General features: G+C 44.5%; 1 protein-coding gene across 10 annotated transcripts in view; it reads right to left on the bottom strand.

Annotated features, from left to right (window-relative positions):
- EPHA5 (EPH receptor A5) overlaps positions 1 to 21,346 on the bottom strand; it is a 211,508-nt gene that overhangs the window by 3,440 nt on the left and 186,722 nt on the right. For 7 of the 10 annotated variants that reach the window (XM_037381647.1, XM_037381678.1, XM_037381655.1 and 4 more), the window contains 5 exons: positions 19,345 to 19,406; positions 18,321 to 18,530; positions 16,381 to 16,530; positions 11,487 to 11,680; positions 8,372 to 8,527 (listed from right to left, as the gene is read on the bottom strand). In XM_037381647.1, coding sequence (XP_037237544.1) covers positions 8,372 to 8,527; positions 11,487 to 11,680; positions 16,381 to 16,530; positions 18,321 to 18,530; positions 19,345 to 19,406 — 772 coding nt within the window. Of the gene's footprint in view, positions 1 to 23; positions 4,623 to 8,367; positions 8,528 to 11,486; positions 11,681 to 16,380; positions 16,531 to 18,320; positions 18,531 to 19,344; positions 19,407 to 21,346 lie in introns of those variants that run through there. The other 3 variants (XM_037381663.1, XM_037381671.1, XM_037381705.1) reach the window with 2 other exon arrangements.

The raw sequence follows: 21,346 nt of genomic DNA, 5'->3' as shown, positions 1-21,346 counted from the left end.
TGTGGGAGAAAGCAGACGTTGGTTCCAGGGACCTCTCAGGCACATGCCGCCACACACACTACGCGCCGCGCGCACTGACGCTGCTGCCAGCATCTATCTCTTACCATTGGCAGCTCCCAAAGCCAAGCTTAGCTGGCAAGCTTCATTTTCCCCCATTTTTAAAATTTATTTGATTTTTAATGGCTGACAGCATCTCGGAGAGGTGATGGGATTTGACTGAGATCACCTTGCTGGCCAAGGAAAAAAGCTGGACAGCAAAGTGTCAGCATCGCCTTTGGCCATGGACTTTGCTAGGTGTGAAAAGTCCTATTTCCAAGAGAAAAGCAATGTAAGAAAGCCTGCGTTGCACTTTCCTCTTCTCCTGGGAAAGGCTGGTATTTGATCTCAGATACGAGCAGTGAGAAGTGAGGTCAGTCCATGCTTCCTTCCTCTTCGGATGAGGAAAATACAAAGATACACCAACTGCAATCTTAGAGCCAGCTCTTACAGCGAGCTGAAGGGCAAAAGCCTTGAGCATGGCCATCGCCCCAATGACCACCTAAAATCAATGGGAACTGGCAATGCAGCTCCTCTCTGGGCCTTTGCAAATCTTCCCATAAACCCACGTTTCTTATTTTTGGGGATGAATTCTACAAGCCAAAGGCATTTGTGTTGAGTCTGTCTACTGGGCTGCCATTACAGGAAAGCTGCAGAACAAGATAGCTTACGTAAAATGCAGGGTTAGGAGGGAAGATTGTTTTCTCAGAAGCTCAGCTCTCTAAAATTTAGGTGTACAGGCAAAGGTAATCCCCAAGGTTCCATGAAAGAGGCACATCCAGTGGACAATTTATCCCATCTAAAGACAGGAGTGGAACAATTTGTCCCCTGGAGAGTGGGACCTTGGGTGATCAGATTCAATGACACATCTACAGCCAGGGTAAGGCTATGGTTACGGCAGAGTATAATTGTAGGGATCTCTTTCTAGGGGGAAAAGTGTTAAGAAATAAAATATAGGAATAAAGGCTTGGAAGAAACATCAAGACAGGTGCATCTGTGTTTCCAACACAAGACACAGAGGCAGTTAGACAAGCAGTTTGACTTAGAGGAGACATGGTGTTTTGTCTGAAGACTTCCACTAGAGAAATATCAGCCCCTCACTTTCTACCTCCACGCTGGACTGAATGAAAGATGTTTTCAAAGTCGGGCTCTACGGTCTTGCCAATACACGTGTGACTCCCAGAGCTGTTGACACCCTTTGTGCAAGTCTTTTAAGAGAAAGCTCTCCACTGAAAGACATCAGGATGTGACCTCCTCGAACACATAGGTGCTTTTTGGAAACTACACTGGCAGGGCGGGCACGTGCAAGGGCTGGGGATCATCAGCAAAACCCAGGATCCCAACCATCACCTGAGACATACTGCAAACCCGGCCTGCAGCTCACAGCACTGCTACGTGCTGGACTGCAGGTGAACACAAGCAATGACCACCAAAGAGCTTTCACACGATGTTGCATGAGCTACCCATGGCAGTGTACCTCTCTTAGCAGCTTCACGTTCTAGATAAAGACTCCTATGCAAATACAACCAACCATCCATGTCCAAAAATTACATAGATGAACATTGCTTTGAATAAAAAGCAATCCTGAGTGAAGGTTGATAAGTTAACACATAAGCTGGTTGAAGCCAAAAACTAGATACGTTGTTCTCCAAGGATTGTCACACTTTCAGCCTTTTGATTTAGGAAATACCAGATTTTCTGCTCCAGACTAAACACTTCATTCATTTTTCAGTGATGCATCTTGCCGATGCATAGGGGAAATCACAATGTAAGGGGCATGGAGCAAGGGAGGTCAATGAGACACATCAGCAATGCTCCTTACCTCGTAAAGAAAAGGCTGCAGCACCTGCAAAAGGTGTGTACCTTCTCAGGGGGACATGCTTTCATTTCTTCCTCCACTGAATTGTGAAACTAGTTCAGCAAGCCATCTTAATAATGAAGGAAATTGTAGTAGTGCTATTGTTACATGCAATTTATTTTATGTACACAGCACAGTTGGAAGTTCACACCAAAGATGAAAAAAACCCAACAAAACCCAAGCCAGTATAGGACCTGATTTTTAAAAGAGCCAGCATCTGCCTTTCCCCTGCTGAGCACTACTCTGCTGGCACTTTTTGAAAATTCAGGTGTTCCCCCCCCCCCCCCCCCCCAGGTATTTAAAGTGCAAGCTGAGCTCTTTTGAAAATCCAGCACCACATATTTCACAGGTGTATTCTTTCTGATACTCTTGCATGTTATGCAGAAGAAAACAGCCTGAAACTTTGAGAAAGGCATGTACGTCTTGGCATTTCACAGGCAGCTCCACCAGCCCAATAATAAAAAAAAAAAAAACTACTCACTACACAGCTTTTTTTTCCCTTATGGGGGGATTAACTCAATATCCTTGAGGAGTGCCTCATTGATTTACAAGTGAGAAAGAAGAAAAAGGAGTTTCTGGTTTCAATCCATTAGCTGCTCACCAGGGGATCCAGTGTATTTTTTATTTTTTTTTTTTATATCAAATCCTCAAATGCAGAGCCACCGGCCAAAAGCAGGGGGACTCCTCAGAGAGGGGAAAAAACACTACTGGGGGGTCCTTCACCTCCGCAACAACAGACCAGAAGACAACAGCTCCTGAGCTGCCATATGCTTACCTGCTATAAAATCAGCAGCTTTATTCAAAAGCCACCTTGCAAGTTGCAAAGCCAGGAACAAAACTTTTCACAAACCACCTAGAGAAGGCAGCTTTAATTCCCGTTTTTCAAGCGTTACTTACAGCACGTTGCACGCGCCTGTGCACTCAGTGCTGAAGGACTTAAAGCGGTGTAAGGCAGAAGCCAATTTTAAACAAAATTGAGTGCGCAAACCAGCTGGTTTTGGGACAAAAAAAAAAATCAACTTTGTGCCAAAGGGCTGCAATACAACTGTTTTCAAGCTCCACTCCAGAGCTGCCTGGCTCACATTACCGCAGCCAACTGGTAATTTCACTGGGCTCAGCTCTGCAGAGGAGATGCGTATGGGTATCTGCCGGGGCTTTGCAATAGAACTGTGCAATTCCCTGCAAGAAAAGGCACAACTGAGACCCATGGGCAAATGACAGTTGTGATCAGGACCCAGGCTGCACCTTGCCCCGCAAGTGACCTGACCCCCGGCGCTGGGTTTTGTGTGGGCTGCTGCGGCAGCAACATGGGCGCTCCCTGAGGCCACGGACATAACGTGAACCTGTGCGCTGGGGGAGTCTCCCTGCTTCAAAATACTTGATCCTCCTAGCAATGAGACAACTTTTATCTTTGTTTCAGGGAGAACTCTCCCTTTTTCACTTCTCTCTCATTCACATGGGGCTGAAAATAGAAATAGGCAGGAATTTGAATCACTTGCCAACACAGTAGCAAGAAGCTGACCGAAGTTCACCAAAAAGCCGAGGAAATAAAGGGGAAAATTTGTGTCGGCTCATCCCAAACAGCCTGTATACAGCTGCACGCATGCTGCTCTCTTACCACTGCCTTGCACGAAAGCCCAGCTGCAACATGGCAGGGACAACATGGTATCCCCTTCCCTGCAACATCCATTTGCAAGGGTTGAATTCATGGTCTCCACGTTGTAAGAAATATATTTCAAACATTTTATTCACGAACAGAACTACTTATACACCATGGACCAGTCTGTCAAACACAGTGCAGACTAGGACTGGATTGCCACATAATATACAACCCCCTTTATCAGCCAGTTAGTCATGCAAGCAAAAGGGCCAGGTTGCTGAAAGATCTCTGCGGCTGGCAGTTGTCAACCCACCACAGATATTTTGTATTTCATCTCCCACCCAGGCCAGATTTCACCACTCTTCTTCATGTGGTGTAGCTCTACAATTGCCCATGCAGACTGGGACTACTCATGGAGTGAGTTAGTTGTCAGTTTGAATGAGGGGGAAGAAGAAGAACCTCAAAGAAGACGCTAAAGAAAAAAAGGAATCCACTTGCTAGGGACTTAGGCATGAAATGAGGACATTTTAAAAAAAAAATATTTAAGAGTTCATCTGCTCTTATTCATTATTCCTGTCCTACTTGATTATGAGATGAGCATTGGTTTGTTCAGAAGCAGATACAGTATCACAATCTCAGGATTGAGATTTCAGGTTAAGAATAAGCATCTAGAGCAGGTGAACTCTTAAACCATCTTCATCCAGTATAACTTTTAATAAATAATTTATTTTATTTTAGAAAAAAAAATATACAATGCAAAGCAACACAGCACATATTATTACAAATATTCAGACCTCTTCATCTAATAACAAACAACAGGGTGTCCTGAGATTCAGTGAGTACAGATCTTTCAAAAGGTGGAAGTATGTAGTCCACATGGTTAGTAACTGGTCCAGTCAAGGGTCAGACTGAAACTCATGTCATGGATCTATCTATCCTTGAGTATTGTCCTGGTAAAGTTATTCTTGCAGTGGATTGAAAGAGCTCCAGACACACTCAAAGTCACTAGGTGGTCCACAAGTTTAAAGAGCAGGTCTGGTCCACTGGAAAGGTTGCCTTCAAGTCTGATATCCAGTTGGAAAGAGGGGGTGGAGGGTGAGGCTCCACTTTTCACAAGGTGATTCATCCCTTTGCAAGAATTAGAGCTAAATGTAGAAAATCACTCTTTGTTTGAACACATACATTTTTAGGTCTTTGCTTAAGTAGGCAGAGCTCAGGACTTGGGGCGATATTCACCAGTTTTAGCTTTTTCATCTTTTGCTTTCAGCAATTTGTCACTAATACTACCCTTTTCTGGAATAAATGCATCAAGCCACCAGTTTGAAAGAAGCAGGGCAGTAATCAGGATTTTGCTTTGCATGTTGGCAGGGGATTAAAAAAAAAAGCTGAACATTTACCACCTCAACCAGGTCCTGTAAAGAGGCCACAAAGGTGAGTGCCCACAGTCACCAGTCCTGTCAGCGTTACAGCCAACCCCTACTGCAGCACTAGTAATTGTTTTTTCAGTAGATTTTAGGAATTCTTTACATTCATCATCTTTTTTTCTGCCTTTTCTGGCAGTGATTATCCAGTTCTCCTTTCTCTATCTAATTTTCACATGTGTCCTAATGCAGTTTGAATTCAGGGAAGATCATTTTGGATGGCATTTGAAGGCAACCTCTTAAATTGCAGAGAATGTTTTACTGATGTCATTTGGGGAAAGCAAGCTACTTTCAGATGTTCAGATCATCTTTTCACCCAATCCCCCCAAGTCCCAGCTCTGGAATATACTGAACAGTTGCCTCTTTTAAAAATGACAAGGAATATTTAACCTGAATTCTCCTTTGCAGACTACAAAATGTTTTGTTGTTCTCTTTTACAGGGAGAAAAAATGAAAACCTCCAGAAAACCAACACCCCCAACATATTAACCTTTAAAGAACTTTGCTTGTTCTGGTGTTTATTTACTGGAGAACCCATGAGAGTCTCAGCTAAGCCCACCCAGGAGCCATTTCCCTCCCCTAATTTGTTGATTTTAAGAGCAATCTGCCAGTTTATATCAGCCTGAGCATGTGGTTCAGGTCTTCAACACGGGACAACTTTCCTCTTAAGCCACTATGATGATCTCTCCTTTCTTAATAGCTGAGAATCCAGTCTTTTGTCTTTTTTTTACTTTATTTAAGAGGGATGAGAGAGGTCTTGATCTGGATGGCTGGATGGCTTATTAAATGAACCTTTCACAGCTTTCCCAACAATAGACCCAAGTGGGGTCAAACCTTCTTGCTAAGTCACCACCGCAATGCACAGGTGCACGGGCTGAGCTGCTGAAGAACCAAGCCTGACTCACACAAGCATCTCTGTTCAAGGCAGCTGGGGGAGGAATTCATTTGCTGGCACGGATAACTGACTAGCTGGAGTTAGTTTCAACCTTTTTTCAGTTTCAATTGAAATACCAGATGGATTTATGAAATGTCTCCTTTAGGCTTAAAAAAAAACGAATCCAGAAGCTCCCTAGGCTCCTAGGCATCAGCTCCTCTGCACTGCTTTACTGCTGTAAAAGCCTGGAAGAAAGCTGAAGCAGCTCAGACATGTTGTCTCCACTGGGGCCAGTAAAGGACCAGAGCAGGATGGCATATGTGCTATACAGAAGACACTGGGACCTGGTGGAGGGGGCCTTAGAGGTGGTTTGCAGGTGGTGAGGGTCAGAGCATCTCTGGTAGCTATAACCTTACTTAAGGACTTTTAAACCAACTCGCTTTCTGGCTAGAATGGTACAGATAATGGATTTCTTGGTTCACTGCCAACTGGAAAAAAACCCCACCATTTTGAAGTACTTTTGGAGTAGCCTGAAAAGATTCTGGGGATACTTTTGAAATGTCTGGAATACCAAAGAGTAAATACAGGGAAGTATTTACATTTTAAAGTCAAATTAAGGAGATAATTTCACAATCTGAAATGTTGCACTCAAGAAAATGGGACGTTAGGAATAGTTTTGTCAGCGGGACTAAGCCTGTGTCAGCACAGAGGGACGCTAAGACTGTTTAAAGCTACATGAGCAAGTGAACTTCTAATTTACTGTCAAAAATTACCATTAATTTGGGCTTAAAATCAATGTTTTCTCTGACACAAACCACAGCATTTTACTTCCAAGTACTTCTTTTAGAGCTCTTGAAATTGCATAAAATCCTAATGAGGAACAAACTGGAAGCTTTTGTGAAACCCTATTTTCTTCCTTGATATAATTAATTCAGCCAAACAGCAACAAGGCTGTGATACATTTTAGACAACCTGCATTTTCAACTGGAAAATGGTTTGGTTTGGTTATAGGACTGAGGTGACACAGTAGAAGGGAACGCTCCAGCATTTACCTTTTCTCTTAAATTACTGCCTTACCCTATTCTTCCTCTTCCCACTCACCCTCTGTCTAGGTCTTCCTGATGTATGGACTCTGACCACCCTGGGGATGGACCTCTTCCTTGGTCAATGTTTGCAGACCACCAGTCTAAATGGAGCTGTGAAGCCTGGTGTTTCTGGGCGCTGCCATATCAGATGAGCAGGTAAGGAACCGTGGAGTCTTCAAAAGCCAAAGTAACATGGCACGTAATTGCAGGACTAGGCTGGGAAACTCCATATAAGAGTCTCAGGCACCCAAAAAAGGATCTATGCAGAAATCCATGCACCTTGACTCCCTAGACAGTTGCTAATCTCTAGCTCGGGGTTTTAATGTGAATCTCTGAGGACAGAGTGAATGAGTTCAGGTGTAAGGGACAAATACTGGTGATGTGAGTGGAACAAATAAAACCCGAGTAAGAACAGATACGGTCCTGCCCTCCCTCTCTGCATGTAACACAAAACTGAACTCCATGGAGATGTTACCGACTTGTATCATGCGCAAGGGCCCCCTACCCTGTAGGGTGAACTCCACAGCAAGCCCTACGGCACACAGGATAAATGCTGTGGTCCTTGGGGTGTGGGGATTTTTCTTCTTTTAGTCCTAAACAACGGCAATGATTCTGTATGTGCATTGGCAATCTGCACGTGGTCAGAGGAGCCACAACCTTCTCCAAAGTGGCATGGAGCATAATCCTTCCCATTCTGCCTTAACGCCTGCAGTAAACTAAGCTCAATTTAACCCAGATAGAAAGGCAGGCTCTGGGGCGGGTTTGAGTAAGCGGCATGAGGAAAGTACAGACATAATTATGCAAGCAAGGCAGGCAATTAAAGGTGGAGCATAACAAATCAGCAGCCCTGAGGCATTTACAAAGTCATTTGAATGCTGTCACCCCAACCGCAGTCATACCTACGTGCAAAAACCAAGGGCACACTAAGAAGGAAAAGTCTTGGCCAGGGACCCTGTCCCCTACAGCTGTGGGTTTCCCGATGCTCTTCTGTTGTCATTGTCTGTATCTGTGCCTATTTCTGTTAGTGCTGAATACTATTTCTGTGCCTTACTGGGCTTGACTGTCCACTTGGTTATGTCCAGATGAACTGTGAAACCAGCTAATCCAGTGTAAAGACAGTATACTTCAGTAGTGACTCTAGCTCCTATACATTTACGAGTAGGGTGGGTTTTTTTATTTGTTGGTAACCCCAAATAATCAGCTTCTATTATGTTGAGAGGATGGCCTGGCAATTATTCGAACTCAAGCATTAATTTCTGTGAGCAAAGGAGCCAAAGTACTGGCTGCAGTGACCGTAAGTTTTACTCCTGCCTGCATTTGTTATCATCAATACAGATGCTAAAAGAGAAAGTGCTGACTGCAAACAAAGGGTAAGAGTTTCCCTTTCTGCAGCCTCATCCCTGCGTATTTTTCAATTGTTTGTCTGTCCCTTGGCTGCCCACCACTTCCCCCTGCCCCCCCATTCCAACAAACAAAAACGATCTGGGCAACTACTCACTCTAGGGTCACCTGAGCCACAGCATCCATCGAACTGTATCCATTTTCCATGAAGATCTCCGTGTATCGGCCCATTTTGATGGCTTCCAGCCACTCACCCACCGACCTGTAGGCACCGCTCCCAACTGGACTGTGCTCTACCAACAGATTTGATACTCTAAAGGCAAGCAAAAACAAAGCAGCAAACAGAATCAGTATCGAGATGTACCCAACGTGACTCAGTTGCTTGCATTTTTATACAGTAAAGATGACTCTTTCGTTGCATTTTCAGTGATTGCTGCAGCCTAAATCCTCCCAGCAGGCTCGATACGCAGTGTATCAAACATATCACTTCACCTGTGACTTCACCCACGTTTGAGTTACCTCCTGCCACTTCTTGTTCTCACTGCAAGCAGAGAGAGGAGAGGACGAGCATCCACCCTGCCACCTCTCACCCACAAGCAGGCTCCTTTCCTATCACGCTCCCTGGTCACTCTTCAAAGTCTTCGGTTTCACTCTTCCCGCTCTGTTTTCCTCCTCCTCCTCCTGTAAAGCTCATAATTAACTTAAGACAGCCCAGAGCCTGGAAGCCGAAACCCAAATTACGTTTCCCAGCAGTGGCCATCAATGGCAGGCTGCTGTCAACACTTCGGGGGCTGCTCCCGCAGGGGGATTTTGGATGTGGGCAGCATCTGGCGAGCCCTGCAGGGAGCAGCAATGCTCCAACCACGCTCCAGACCTGAAAGCAGAGGCAGACTCCTGCTCCTGCACCCTCACTCAAGACCTCACCGTGGCAATTGCTACCTGCTCGGTTATGCCGTACACGGAAGAAGCAATGCGGGCAAATAATAACCCTTCACCACAGCAGAAACAGAGATACAGTACCTGGCACAAGTGACCCGTGCTATGTACAGGTCCACCACACTACTAATGATGCGCAGAGAGCAAAGGGAGCTTGTCCAAGGTCAGCCAGGAAAGAAACTACACTTGTCCCCTGCTTTTGTAAAGCAGGATACAGCTAACGTAAGTCTTGCATAAAAATTATTACTTACAGGTAAAAAAAAAAAGTTTTTTGGGGTCAAGCCTCTTGATGGTGAGGATTACACTTAAAAGACTTTCAACTGGAAGGAGAGCTGGGATATTATATTACTATAGCACTTCAGGAATCTTTATATACTTTATGAGCACATTAGTATTATTTGTTTATTTAATAGCAATGCTGAAAGGTCCAATAAAAAGTGAATACTTGCAGTACCAAGAACATAATGGCTTCCCATAACATTTTATACACATGAGGAATTCAAAACTCCTAAGTAATCATAATGAGAAGTGGATTTTCATCACTAATGTCAGGAGGTACCTACTGATATGCACACGCAGTAATGTAGAGAGTGACTTCCTTCCTTATTTGCATTAATGAGAATTTCCATAAAGAATACATTACATATATAAAAAAATCCTTTACAGCTGCTGTATGTTGAAATTATGATTCATTTGGAATTACTATGGTGCAGGCACAGCAATCTATGACTATAGAAACACAGACCCAAAACCTGGCTGTTCAGGTGCTCCATTCACATTGAAAATACCCACAGCAGCTTTAAAAAGGAAAGGTCTGAAATTGCATGGACCTGTTCATGGAATAAAACACCAGCAAAGTGCTTAGCAACTCTAGGAAATGGTTTGCTGCTTATTTTCCTCTTTTCTAACGTAACAGTTTGGTGTAAGAGTGCATGAACCACTGCATAACAGGCCTGGAAAAGAACTGTTCTGAACTGAAAATAAAAGAGAAACATCACATATTTTATGCTATCATAAACCTTTTCCTGCAGGTTTGCTGGGATTGACATTACATCTAATTGCTAATAAGAGCGATTTCTTCTTCAGATGGTAAATGATGCATGTAAAATAGCCTGAGGAATCAGATCTAGCTTGTAATTAAAAATTAACAGAGATTTGGTGTTTCTTCTTTTTCAGTGCGTGAGATGCCATGCGCGGGGTAGTGCCAGCATGGGGATGTCAGGTCCAGCTGCAACAGGCAAGACTCACCACATGCAGCTGTGCAAGACTCACTCGGAAGGTGTGGAGACAGATGGGTCTAAGTTCAGAACAGTGCATCTGCTTTGGTCCACACCACCAGTCTAACCTCATCTTACATCCCTCTCATTCCTGGCCAAGGAAAATGACGTGTCTTTTTTTTTTTTTTTTTCCTCTGAGAATAAGCTTTTCTGAAGGGCCTCTTCCCGTGTTAATCAGGGAAGCTCCACTGCCATCAGTGAATGATTTATATTCATCACTCCTTCACGACCTTGCAAGGGACTGAGTGATTAGCAACACAGATGGCTCAGAAGTAATACTTGTGTGCTTATAGCTAAAAAAGAAAAATTGTCTCCAATACTCCAGTATATTGGAGATCCCAGTACTAAAATGCACTAAAAAATATTAATCTCTTTTTCCCTAAGTGCAGCTTTATTTCTTGACCATATTTACCTTACTTGTAGCCATGCAGCTATTCAGATTCATGCTTAATTGCACACCAGCTGCTCGATTCACTTAATGTTGTTTTAGCAAATGTTTTGTGTACAGCTCTTTGGGAACCACAGAGATCCTCTCGCGACTACCAAGACTGTCAGAACTGGTGGTGGTGGCTAGCAAACATGGGAACAACTGTGGGAGGGTTCTCTTGGACACCGTGAGCTTTGCACATCCTAAGAGATTCCCCAAGAGATGCTCTTCATTTGTATTACCAAGATAAAGTCAACAAGCAGGTATTTAGAGCAGCATTTACTACCTGCTTCATGCACTTAAGTCCTGCCCTCTCTAACCTTGGGGTAAAGCACAGGTAGCTTTATCATAGATCTATAAATACCACTGAAACTCCCATTTCTGAAAGGCAGGCACAATAATTTTCTTTGTGGCAGCAGAACTACATTTACAGAGTAACTGAATTGCTCACATACCGGCCAGCTTTAACAGAAAAAGCTGATTTGGGAAAACTCCCCTGGATATAATGAAGCTGGAGAAACAATCCACCCATGAACAAGTGTGGGATAAACAGTAAGTGGTAATTCAACCCAGAGGTGGGTTATTCAGACAAGGATCTTGCTTTGAGACATGGCTTTGGCCTCAGTTTGTACCTGCTCGATGCATTAACCAACGTCTTCAAGCTGCTTGGGTTACGGATGAGCTTGTCCAACATGCTGACAATTTCGTCAAACTTGGGCCTGCTGTTGCGGTCCTTCTGCCAACAGTCGAGCATTAACTGGTAGAGAGCAGCAGGGCAGTCCATGGGACTTGGCAGGCGGTAGCCTTCCTCCACAGCTTTGATCACCTATGGGAGACAAAACATGAGGCTGATGGGTTGCTTTTTTTCCTTTCACCTTTTTCCCAAATGCAAATTAACTTAGAGAACTTTGGGACCAGCAATATACTTACAAAAAATCCCACTGCCCCCTAACTCTGCACACCCAGAGGCAAACCCAGTAAATGCCACTATCTTTCAGATCTTCTACAGGATGGGTTGAAGAACTTAATTTTTGGTCACTGCAAAACGAATCTAGAAAGCCAAGGCAGTGCTACAACCAGGGGGCCACACTGTCAGGCCGCATTTGTTCAAAGCTCAGCCAAGGTCCGTACATTATATACGAAGAAACTCCCGGAGCCTATCTTAAGTCCACAAAAAGCATCCTACCAGGCTTTCTGGCATCTTCTTGGAGCACAGTGATTTTGTTTATTCAGACGTTGGCTTCTTTTTAAATGAAAAGGCATGTGCTAGACCACAAATTTGTATTACAGTAATAAAAGTCTGACTGTATTTCAAAAGAGACTTTGAATGCTAATTGATGGATGGATTCAAGGCAGAAGCAGAACAACCATCTCATATATCATTCAGTGCTGTCTGGGTCTAGTCGTTTCTTAGTGTGGCCACATTTTTGCCAGGAATTTAAAATGTCACCCCAAGAGTATGTAAATTAAAACCAGGAGAGGGTTGTTGCACTGATTTAAAATACTAACCATCTATGATTCTGTATCTAAAACAAGTGGTATGTACATGCGCTGCCTGCCCTCTCGAAAAGCAGAAATTAATAAATGAGGGCAGAACTGAAGTAACTTGTTTTCCCAGGTTTAGGATAAGTGTACAGCAGGGCTCCAAGGCCAGCAGTTCCCATTTTGAACCATTACAATTTTCAGGAGAATGAGCTTGTGTTTCAAGCCACAAGGGCCTGTGACCAAGCCAAGAGAATCTCAGCAGCCCATCTTCACACCCTCTACTACCAAGACTCCTTGACCAAAAGGAGCTGGAAGCAGCTCTTTGCTGTGTGGAAAACCACAGGACCCCACTGTTGGATTCCAACGACTACCTCAGATGTCATTCATTTAGGCACTGTCTCACAATTTGAAAACATCCTGTATTTAAAAAGAAAAGTCTGTGGTTAGCATGGAAGTTATTTTCTTGATCTTTAGTCCCTATATGAGCAGTACAGGAAGAGTCATGTCAGGCTGGCATTGCATTTCAGAAGGCTGTGAAATCCAGGACCGCATGGATCGCTTTCAAATCATCCTCCACCACAGGGCTTTTTGCCAAGTGGAAGAGTCCCAGGAATGAGCCAGACTGGCTGGGCAGCAGTAGCGGGAATCTCAAACTCCCTAAGGATGTACACAGTAGAAAAGAAGTTGGGCAAGGATTTGTAATCCTCTCCAGTGGTAGCCAGCATGTCTGAAGATGTGGCCCACAAGATCTGCAGTCCTTTTCTGTCCATCTAAGATTTCATCTGTCAGTGCAGCAGTTGCACCACTCTCCACCCAACCCGTGCTTGCGAAGAAATCTCTTCTGGGGCCTGGCTTTTGCTCACAGCATCAAAAAACAGCCCCACCCCGCTACGCTCTATGCTATCTGTGCTGTCCGTTCTACACATCATGCTTTTCAGCTGATCCCTGCTAACAAATTTGCAGCTGCCCTATTAAAAAAGCCTCAGTGTGGCACAGCCACAAGAACGTTATTTGCTGTGTCCATGTCTGTATTTATAACAACAAGGGATCATCCTCCAGCTGTAGCAGAAAGAAAATAGTAGCAAGACGGGGAGCAGACCATCTGGCAACAGCTCAGAATATCTGAACTACATCTGCAATGGGGTTATGCATGTTTGATATTCCCGGCAGTAACATCACAATCAATAGCGTTAACTCAATTTACAGGATGTCATTCGTTCTGGCGATACAATGTAAATGGTATCAGAATACTGCGAGGAGCTAGGACGCTGAAATACACTCTTGCATCTGAAGGTGCCTTAGGGGTCTGGCTGTAAGAGGAGCAAAAGGATGAAACAATGAAGACAGAGTACTTGTAGCAACCACAGTATTTAGAAAGTAAGAAAATGGCACATTTGCTGTTCCATTCATTGGTGCGTACTGCTTTGTAAGACTTGAAGAGTTAAAACTTGCACCTATAAGGAGGCATTTTTGTCCCTGTTCCTTTTCCGGACAAACACAACTCATGTATGGATCGGGTTAACTGAACTGGATGTTTGGGAAAGGATGATTTAGGATAGTCTATTCCAGTAAACCAAACCAACATTTTTAGCTCTAACATTTTTAGTTTTCATAAAATCACCAGTCTGAAGGCTAAAAAGCAGCCACTGTGACCATTTAGCTTAGCAACCTGTGTAACACAGGCCACAAAATTCCTCTCAACAATTCCTGCACCAAAGCCTTATCTTGTGGTTGAGTCAAAGCGTATTTTTAGAAGGCTGCCCAGAAATCAGCACTACTTTAAAATGTGGTTTGTAGCTTTTGCAGTTACAATGCTGCCTGCCCTATGGCACTACCTCCTTAACACAATCTGGCTGTAACATGGTGAGAAACATTTTGCTCATCACCGACTGTGCCTGTGAATGATGTGCTTTAATTACACGCCATGCAACAAGCAGCTCTTGTTCAATGGAGTCCAAAATTCATGTAAGCAGAGCCCCCTGGTCCTCTGCATAAAAGCCAATGCTGTACCTAACACCACTGATTCTTCTGCCAACACAAGCAAAGGAGGAAAGAAGAAGAGGAAGCCTTCAAAAGACAAAGACAGAAGGCATAAATCACATGAGAAACATGCCACAGCACTGAATGAAGTTTCCTAGGCCACCACCATCCAGGCACTTGCCAACTGCACATAGGCAGAGAGGTAACCCAAGCAAAGCCTGAGCAGGAACTGATGCTCATGAACATCTCACCAGTCCTCTGCTTTCTGCTGCTAAAGAAACCAGTCCCCCATCTGCTTCTTCTCAGGCAAGTGTGAAATTCACTCTGTTCCCCACAATGCATACAAGCATTTGGGCTTTTCAGAACGGTTCTGCAAAGTGTGGATGTTCATAACATTATGATCCAGACAAGGGACTCTCCTGGCCATGGAGTGTTATTTCACTGGCACCAGCCTGAATCTTAGCCTGGCATTTACTGAACAACATCTGGGCTATGCCAATGCATCAGCATTAAAGACAGTTACAGTTCTCAGCGTGACCAAAAAAGCTTGACCCTCAATTGCTGCATTTTCTACACAGGCTATGGAAGAAAGTCTTTGTATTTGATTGAGACAAATCCCTGCGTAGATACATGCTGCTTTACCAAACTCCCTGCAAAAGTGACAGCCTCAGCAACGCAGAAGCGGTGGGGTGTTCATGCCAAACAATGCACTCGTCCCCCTGGCAAGAAGCACAGTGTGACCGTCTCAAAGGTACCACGCATTTCCACACCTGGACTTGAAGCAAGATGAGACAGCAGCTCAGTGTGACAGGTAGCAACACCCACTGATGGCAAAGGCCCACAGACAAAACACAAGGGAAACAATGCTCAGCCAGAGCCTCTTCTGCCAGCAAAACAGCAGAAAGCCATGGGGACAGGGATGCTTCTCAAAAAAGAAAAAATGGATGAAACATCAGGTGGTGTGACCAGAGGAAATCCATGGTGGAGAAAGGACCTGCTTGCTTTGCCCAGCCGGCAGCAGCATCTCTGCAGGTGGCAGGGCTGCAGAGATGAAGTGGGAGGGATAAGGAATGACTCTGCCAGACACAGAGTGGTGCGGTTTCCCTCCCATCACAGAGCTGCGCTGGGGGCCCTGCATGCCTCATGCTGACCCCGACCTCATGCATTAGCTGGCATCCTCAGAGACCTCCGCACATCATGGTTCTTAGAGATGTGAAGAGGAAGGAGGGGCCTAGAAAATCCAGCAACCCCAGGCTTAATTTTTTTTAGCCTTAGACAAGGACAGATGTTTATGGTGAGCTCAGAGTAGGAGGTAGCCCCACAATAGGATCAAGAGATCCTTACACAGGCTAAGATCAGAGCTGCAGTCAGGAGGAAGAGTGTCCCCAAGCATCTCCTTGTTTGGAGATGCTTCAGAGGGTGGCCTTGAGGTCAGAGGCTCAAGGGGGCACTGGGGCCCAGAAGCAAGGGAACCCAACTTGAAAGGTGCTGTACAAACAAACCACGAGAGCTTACATTAGCACAGACTTACATGATGCTCACAACAGGAGCAAAACTACGCTCTTGAGATCAGCAGTGCAAAGGCAACTGAGATGCAGCTCTCTAGACTGCCATCACTAGATCAAATCACCCAGCTTTTGTGCAGGGAAACAAAGCTCTTACCATGACTCTCTTGAGTTTCTGCTTTACGTGGCAGCAGGGGTTTGAACACACAATTGAAATGCTGCCAGTTTATCAGCATATATCCCCTGGCAGACCTTTGTCATTAAGCAGAGAAGGGACAGGCTACAGCTCTAACAGCATTAGTGAAGCTCCAGTGGTCTGCTGGGGGAAGCAGGCTTGCCTCTGTGCAGACACATTTCTCTCTGTGCACAGTCTGTTCTGGGCTGCTGCTGCAAAAAAAAGAGCATCAAACAGGAGGATCATTTTTGTCTGGCATGGGGGAGCAAAGCCGTTTTTACAGCAGTTATCCTCCTCTTGTCCCCATCCTGCCTCTCTGATTGCAGAATGAACACTGAGCCCTCAAAGTCCCAACGCGCAGCACCTCCTGCAAACGCTTACATCTTGGTTTGTCATTTCCCAGTAAGGCCTCTCGCCGTAGGACATCACTTCCCACATCACGATGCCATAGCTCCAGACATCACTGGCTGATGTGAATTTGCGGAAGGCAATCGCTTCAGGTGCTGTCCATCGGATGGGGATCTTCCCTCCCTAGAAGGAAAAGAAAAGGAAAAAAATCCCCCAAAACCAGATTGCAGAGGGCAGAGAACATGCAAAAGAGGACAAAACAGACCTTCTTAGAGCACTGAGGGATGTTATTTTCTCTCTGGAAAGAGACATCGAATTTTAAAGTAAATCTGTTTGACAGCATGGGGCCCCTTTCCACATTATCCCAGCCCATAAGCATTTGTAGGCTGCCTGCTAATTGGCTGTCCTGAAGGTTTGCTGTTTGAATGCTGTTTGAATGCTGGGACATGTATAGGATCAACATCTCAATTATGTTGCACGGGTTGGTAGGGGAATACGGTTCCTCCATTTCTGAGAGCGAGCGGGGGAGGAACAGACAGCTCTGCAACTGAGGAAGACTTTGATCTAATGAGGGTTTCATGCAAATTGCTGTGGAAGTAATGCCCTCTTTTTCTTTTTTTTTTTTTAATGTGGTCCCAGATCCTGCAGGGAGATCTGCATAACAGGCACAGAAGTCTGTGTGTGCAACGACCAGCCTGCTTGGCCTCTGCTGTGGGACTGAAAATGATGCCACAGCTGTCAAATGTGCTTTGCTGTTTCCTTTTCCCCTTTCTACCATTTTAGAAATCTAACTTCAGACCAGCTCTGAGAAGGAAGAGGGGAGGGAAAGGGGAGCTTGGATTAAGGAATACTTTTCTCATTGGGTTTAAAGAGTTGTCTCCCTTGATTTATATCAGAATGTATTTTACTGTGAAGTCCCTTCCTCTCAGCATTGAGCTAAATATTGGAAGGTCTCCCTGAATGCCCCCTAACAGTGTTTGTTATTGGAAAAAGGCAGAATTTGGAACACGTTTTCAAAGCAAATTCTAAAAAGTCCCTTCTTCCAATAATTATTTATTCACAGGCTTATCACTGCATGCCTTGAAGGGCCAGATTCTCAGCAGTGCCAATTAGCACATGGCAGCACACTGCCGCCGCAGCAGGGCTGGCCACAAGCCCTCTAGCCCGCAGGGAGGCTCTGGTCCAGCCGTGCACTGAGTCCTGTTGCAGGGCCGTGACTGCCAAAAGCTGAAAGGCCTTTCCCAGATCGCCACAGGAACTGGAAACATGACCCAGAGAGCTCCCACCACCCGTAAAACAATACCCTTGGAAAAACACACTAATAGGACACATCCAGGTGTGCCAATCATTGCTATGAATACAGGAGGCTCCCTCCAAGCCTGTGCTGCTGAGGTTGGGTCCTGTCCACCCCCTCTCCACAGCGCTGGGGCCAGGTGGCCTTGCACTGGGACGGGCGGGCTGATGGCCTGAAAGGATGGAACAAGGATGGAACAGAGCACTGAGGCTGGAGCAGCTCTTTCTCAGGTTGGGGGAAGGTTACAAGGTAACGTTGAGGGCAATATGCATCATTTGCCATGGGCATTCCAAGCTTACCAATGTTTTAAAAGAGTCAAAACGTCCAGAAGACCATAGCTTACATCTCTGCCTGGGTGCCTAAGAAAAGTACTTGCTCTTGCTCTTTCCTCCCTTTGGTATTGACCAGAGGACAGAACAGAGCTAGGAGTGCAGTAGCTTTGCAGAGTCTGGTATTTGACTCATGTGCCCAACATGAACTTAAAAGTTACTAGTTAAGTTCTGCCTTATGTGGCCATTCCCACTAAAAATTTACAGGCGTTTGCAAAATTAATCTGATAAACTTGAAACATCTGGCCAAACCCTCATGCACAGTTTAGAGGCTCTGGGTTTGTAAAAACCTCTCTGCTAGAGAGCAAAGCTCTCTTGAGCTCCAACAGTTTGGTATCCTCGTAACTCACCCTGGTTGTGTACGCCGCTTCAGGGTCATCTTCTAGGACTCTGGAGAGGCCAAAGTCTGACACCTTGCAGACTAAGTTGCTGTTGATTAGGATGTTCCTGGCAGCCAGATCTCTGTGTACGTAACCCATGTCAGACAGGTACTTCATTCCTGATGCGATGCCTCGCAGCATCCCAACCAGCTGAATGACCGTGAACTGTCCATCGTTCTTCTGCAAAAGGAAGGAGCCATTTGATCAGTTGAGAATCCCTGCACCCTCAGCACTGTGTGCGCATGAATAAAAATGCAAAGGCAAGTCTCCAGGGAAGAAACCCAGGAAAATTAATAATTCATTACTCTCATGCTCTGACCACAAAGCTTTTCAAGGTTTCACTGTTTGGATTAGGATCTCTAGAGACAAAACTAAGGAAATGTTGTTCTTTTAACTGGAGATCAAGGAGCAAGCTATTTCCACTGGTGACTGATAAAGAGACTGCGACTGGCAGTGAACACATGTAGGTATGTGTGTAAAGGCACTGGGGTGGACTGTCTCAGAGTTAGCCAACTGAATGGCATCAAGCTGCATGGAAATCCTACCTCCAGGGGTCCACATGTGAATATTTGGGGGTGAGGGCTCTTCCCCTTGTTGCTACATAACATTTCTAACTACTTCCCCTGTCCTTCCTTCTCTGCCTCTTATGTTTCACGGAAAAACCCTGACAAGTCTGGGGTTTGCCATGATGCAGTGTGGATGTGCTCTTGAAACACATCAAATGTCTCAGAAGAACTTAAAAATTTCCATGCAGCAGACTGCTTTCTAAAATAAACATAGTACCCTCCAATTCATTAACTGTTTGTATTAATGCACCAACCAGGTCCTTCATGATGCTGTATAAAGATAGATTAAACAGATCTGAGCTACTTTTGCCTCCAGACAGCATCAACAGCTGGACCAGCACCCAGCAAACACTTTCATCACTATTAACCATCTGCAAAGAACCCAAACGTTAAACAAGGTACCCCTGGAAAAAGGATCTAAGTATTACCTTTAAAAATGTATCCAGAGAACCGTTCTCCATGTATTCGGTGACTATCATTACAGGTTTGCCTGGGAAAAAAAGTGCACAAGTTTGTTAGCAATTTAAAAAACATGAACAATAAAACAGTCTTTTCATAATGCATCTGAATGTGAATATACAGCCAAGCAACAGTAAATCTACACTGCTGTCCCAGCAGGATGACAATACTTTTTGCCAGAATATATGCAGAAACAGGGGAATCAAAGTGGAGGGGGACAAAAAAGTAACTCCATATAATGGGTGGTGTACCAAGCCCTAGAGCGGATAGATGTTTGAGAAAGAGGTTGTAACCTATGCACAACCTTCTCCTCATCTCCGTGAACAAGCTGAAAGCTTGCAGAGGCCAAATTGAACACAGTGTCCTCTTTTAACTCTTCTCTATGGCTTCAACACCCTGAAGTAGCAATGGGAGCCCAACAGGAGCAACCAGGATGATCTGAAGTGTCTACCTGAGCTTGGTAACCACCAAAACCAAGACCACAAAAGGAAGGGATTACATCCCTTGTAATTCAAATAATCCCATGTGACTACCCTCGTAAACACATCTGGAAGTAAGAAAAGGAATATTTATGCTGCACAGCAAAAGCAAGTTAAGTATGGAATGAGTGTGAGTGGAAATCAAACCAAAAGTTCTTAACAAAAGACCTGGTCTCCTGTTGTTGACAGGAATAATAATGCCTCTCCAAATCCATTTGATTAATTTTCATGCCCGAGTCATTTTAATGGTAATTATATATAGTTTTTGCTCAGTTTTTATAACTAATTTCTCGCTAGCCTGCCACAATGACACAGCAATAATTAATATGGTGTGCTCCAGTCCTTGTAAATTCAATGAAATCTTAGAAGAACATGTAAATTATTTTTTATTTAAATCAATTTCTGTTAGCTATCATGAAGCACAGACAAAAGAAGGGCTGTCAATTATTTGTAAAGTGCATTATAAATGTCTTTCATAGAAATGATCAACGAGAGCTGCTGTGTGTCATAACATGTGCATGAAGGTAAATGCTCCTGAAAATCGGCGCTTGTTCTACCATTTAAATGGATCTTAATCTTCCCACTTTCCTGTTACCTTAACTATTTGCCTAATTTACTGCTTAATTATCTACATAATAAAGGTAATTGTGAACTTGTCAAACAAAACACTCATTGTTGTGCAGATACTGTCTTTGCAGCATGAGGGACCTGCGCTGCTTCAACTCTTCTAAGTCAGCATCTCAGCTCCTGTCTGAGCTCGAAGCTTGCAAAAAGTATTACTTTTGATATAAGAAACACTCCTCAGGGCCATGAAAAATATTGCTGAGTCCCAAACAAAGTAATGGGCCCTATCTTCGAGGGACACAGCCACAATGTGGCTGCGTGCAGGAGGGAGGAGAGATCTCAGGTGATGTTGCTATAGGTTGAGAAACATGGCAGTGGCTATGCAGGGAAGGAAAATCCCAGGTATATCTCGATGTGTTTATAAATTTTTTTTGCTTTTAAACACTAAACCTCTGACTGTATCATGGGGTCCCTTATCTCTGACACTTCCAGGCAGCACTGCAGTGAGACTGGCGTCTCGTTATGCCACCACCCTGGGGGACCTCCTTCAGACTCCCACCTTTGGTTGCCATCAGAGAAAAGAAAATAAGATTTCTGGCACTTATGTTTCATTATCTGACTGCTGCAGGTTGACAGTAACCATGGAATAAATTAGCCCCATATCCAAGAGCATGGAAATAAAGACAAAAATAGAGCAACTTTCAACAAAGTAAATTAAAAGTAAGCATCAGCCCTTCTAAAGCACTGGGCTGATTCTCTGTGTTAGCAGGGCTCCCTCCCACTGGCATTACGGGGCCATAAAATGTGGGTAGATGTCATCCATATCAATGTACTAATGCAATGCGCACACTGTCAGCGCACCCAAAGGTAGGTGAATGAAAACAGCACTGTCATTACCTTTGTAAAGCAGAAATAGCTAAGGGCTTGT

Source organism: Falco rusticolus, chromosome 1 (genome assembly GCF_015220075.1).
Source record: "Falco rusticolus isolate bFalRus1 chromosome 1, bFalRus1.pri, whole genome shotgun sequence".
Classification (NCBI taxonomy): Eukaryota; Metazoa; Chordata; class Aves; order Falconiformes; family Falconidae; genus Falco; species Falco rusticolus.
The sequence above is the reverse complement of the archived record's forward strand: the minus strand, read 5'-3'. Positions and strand labels throughout refer to the sequence as shown.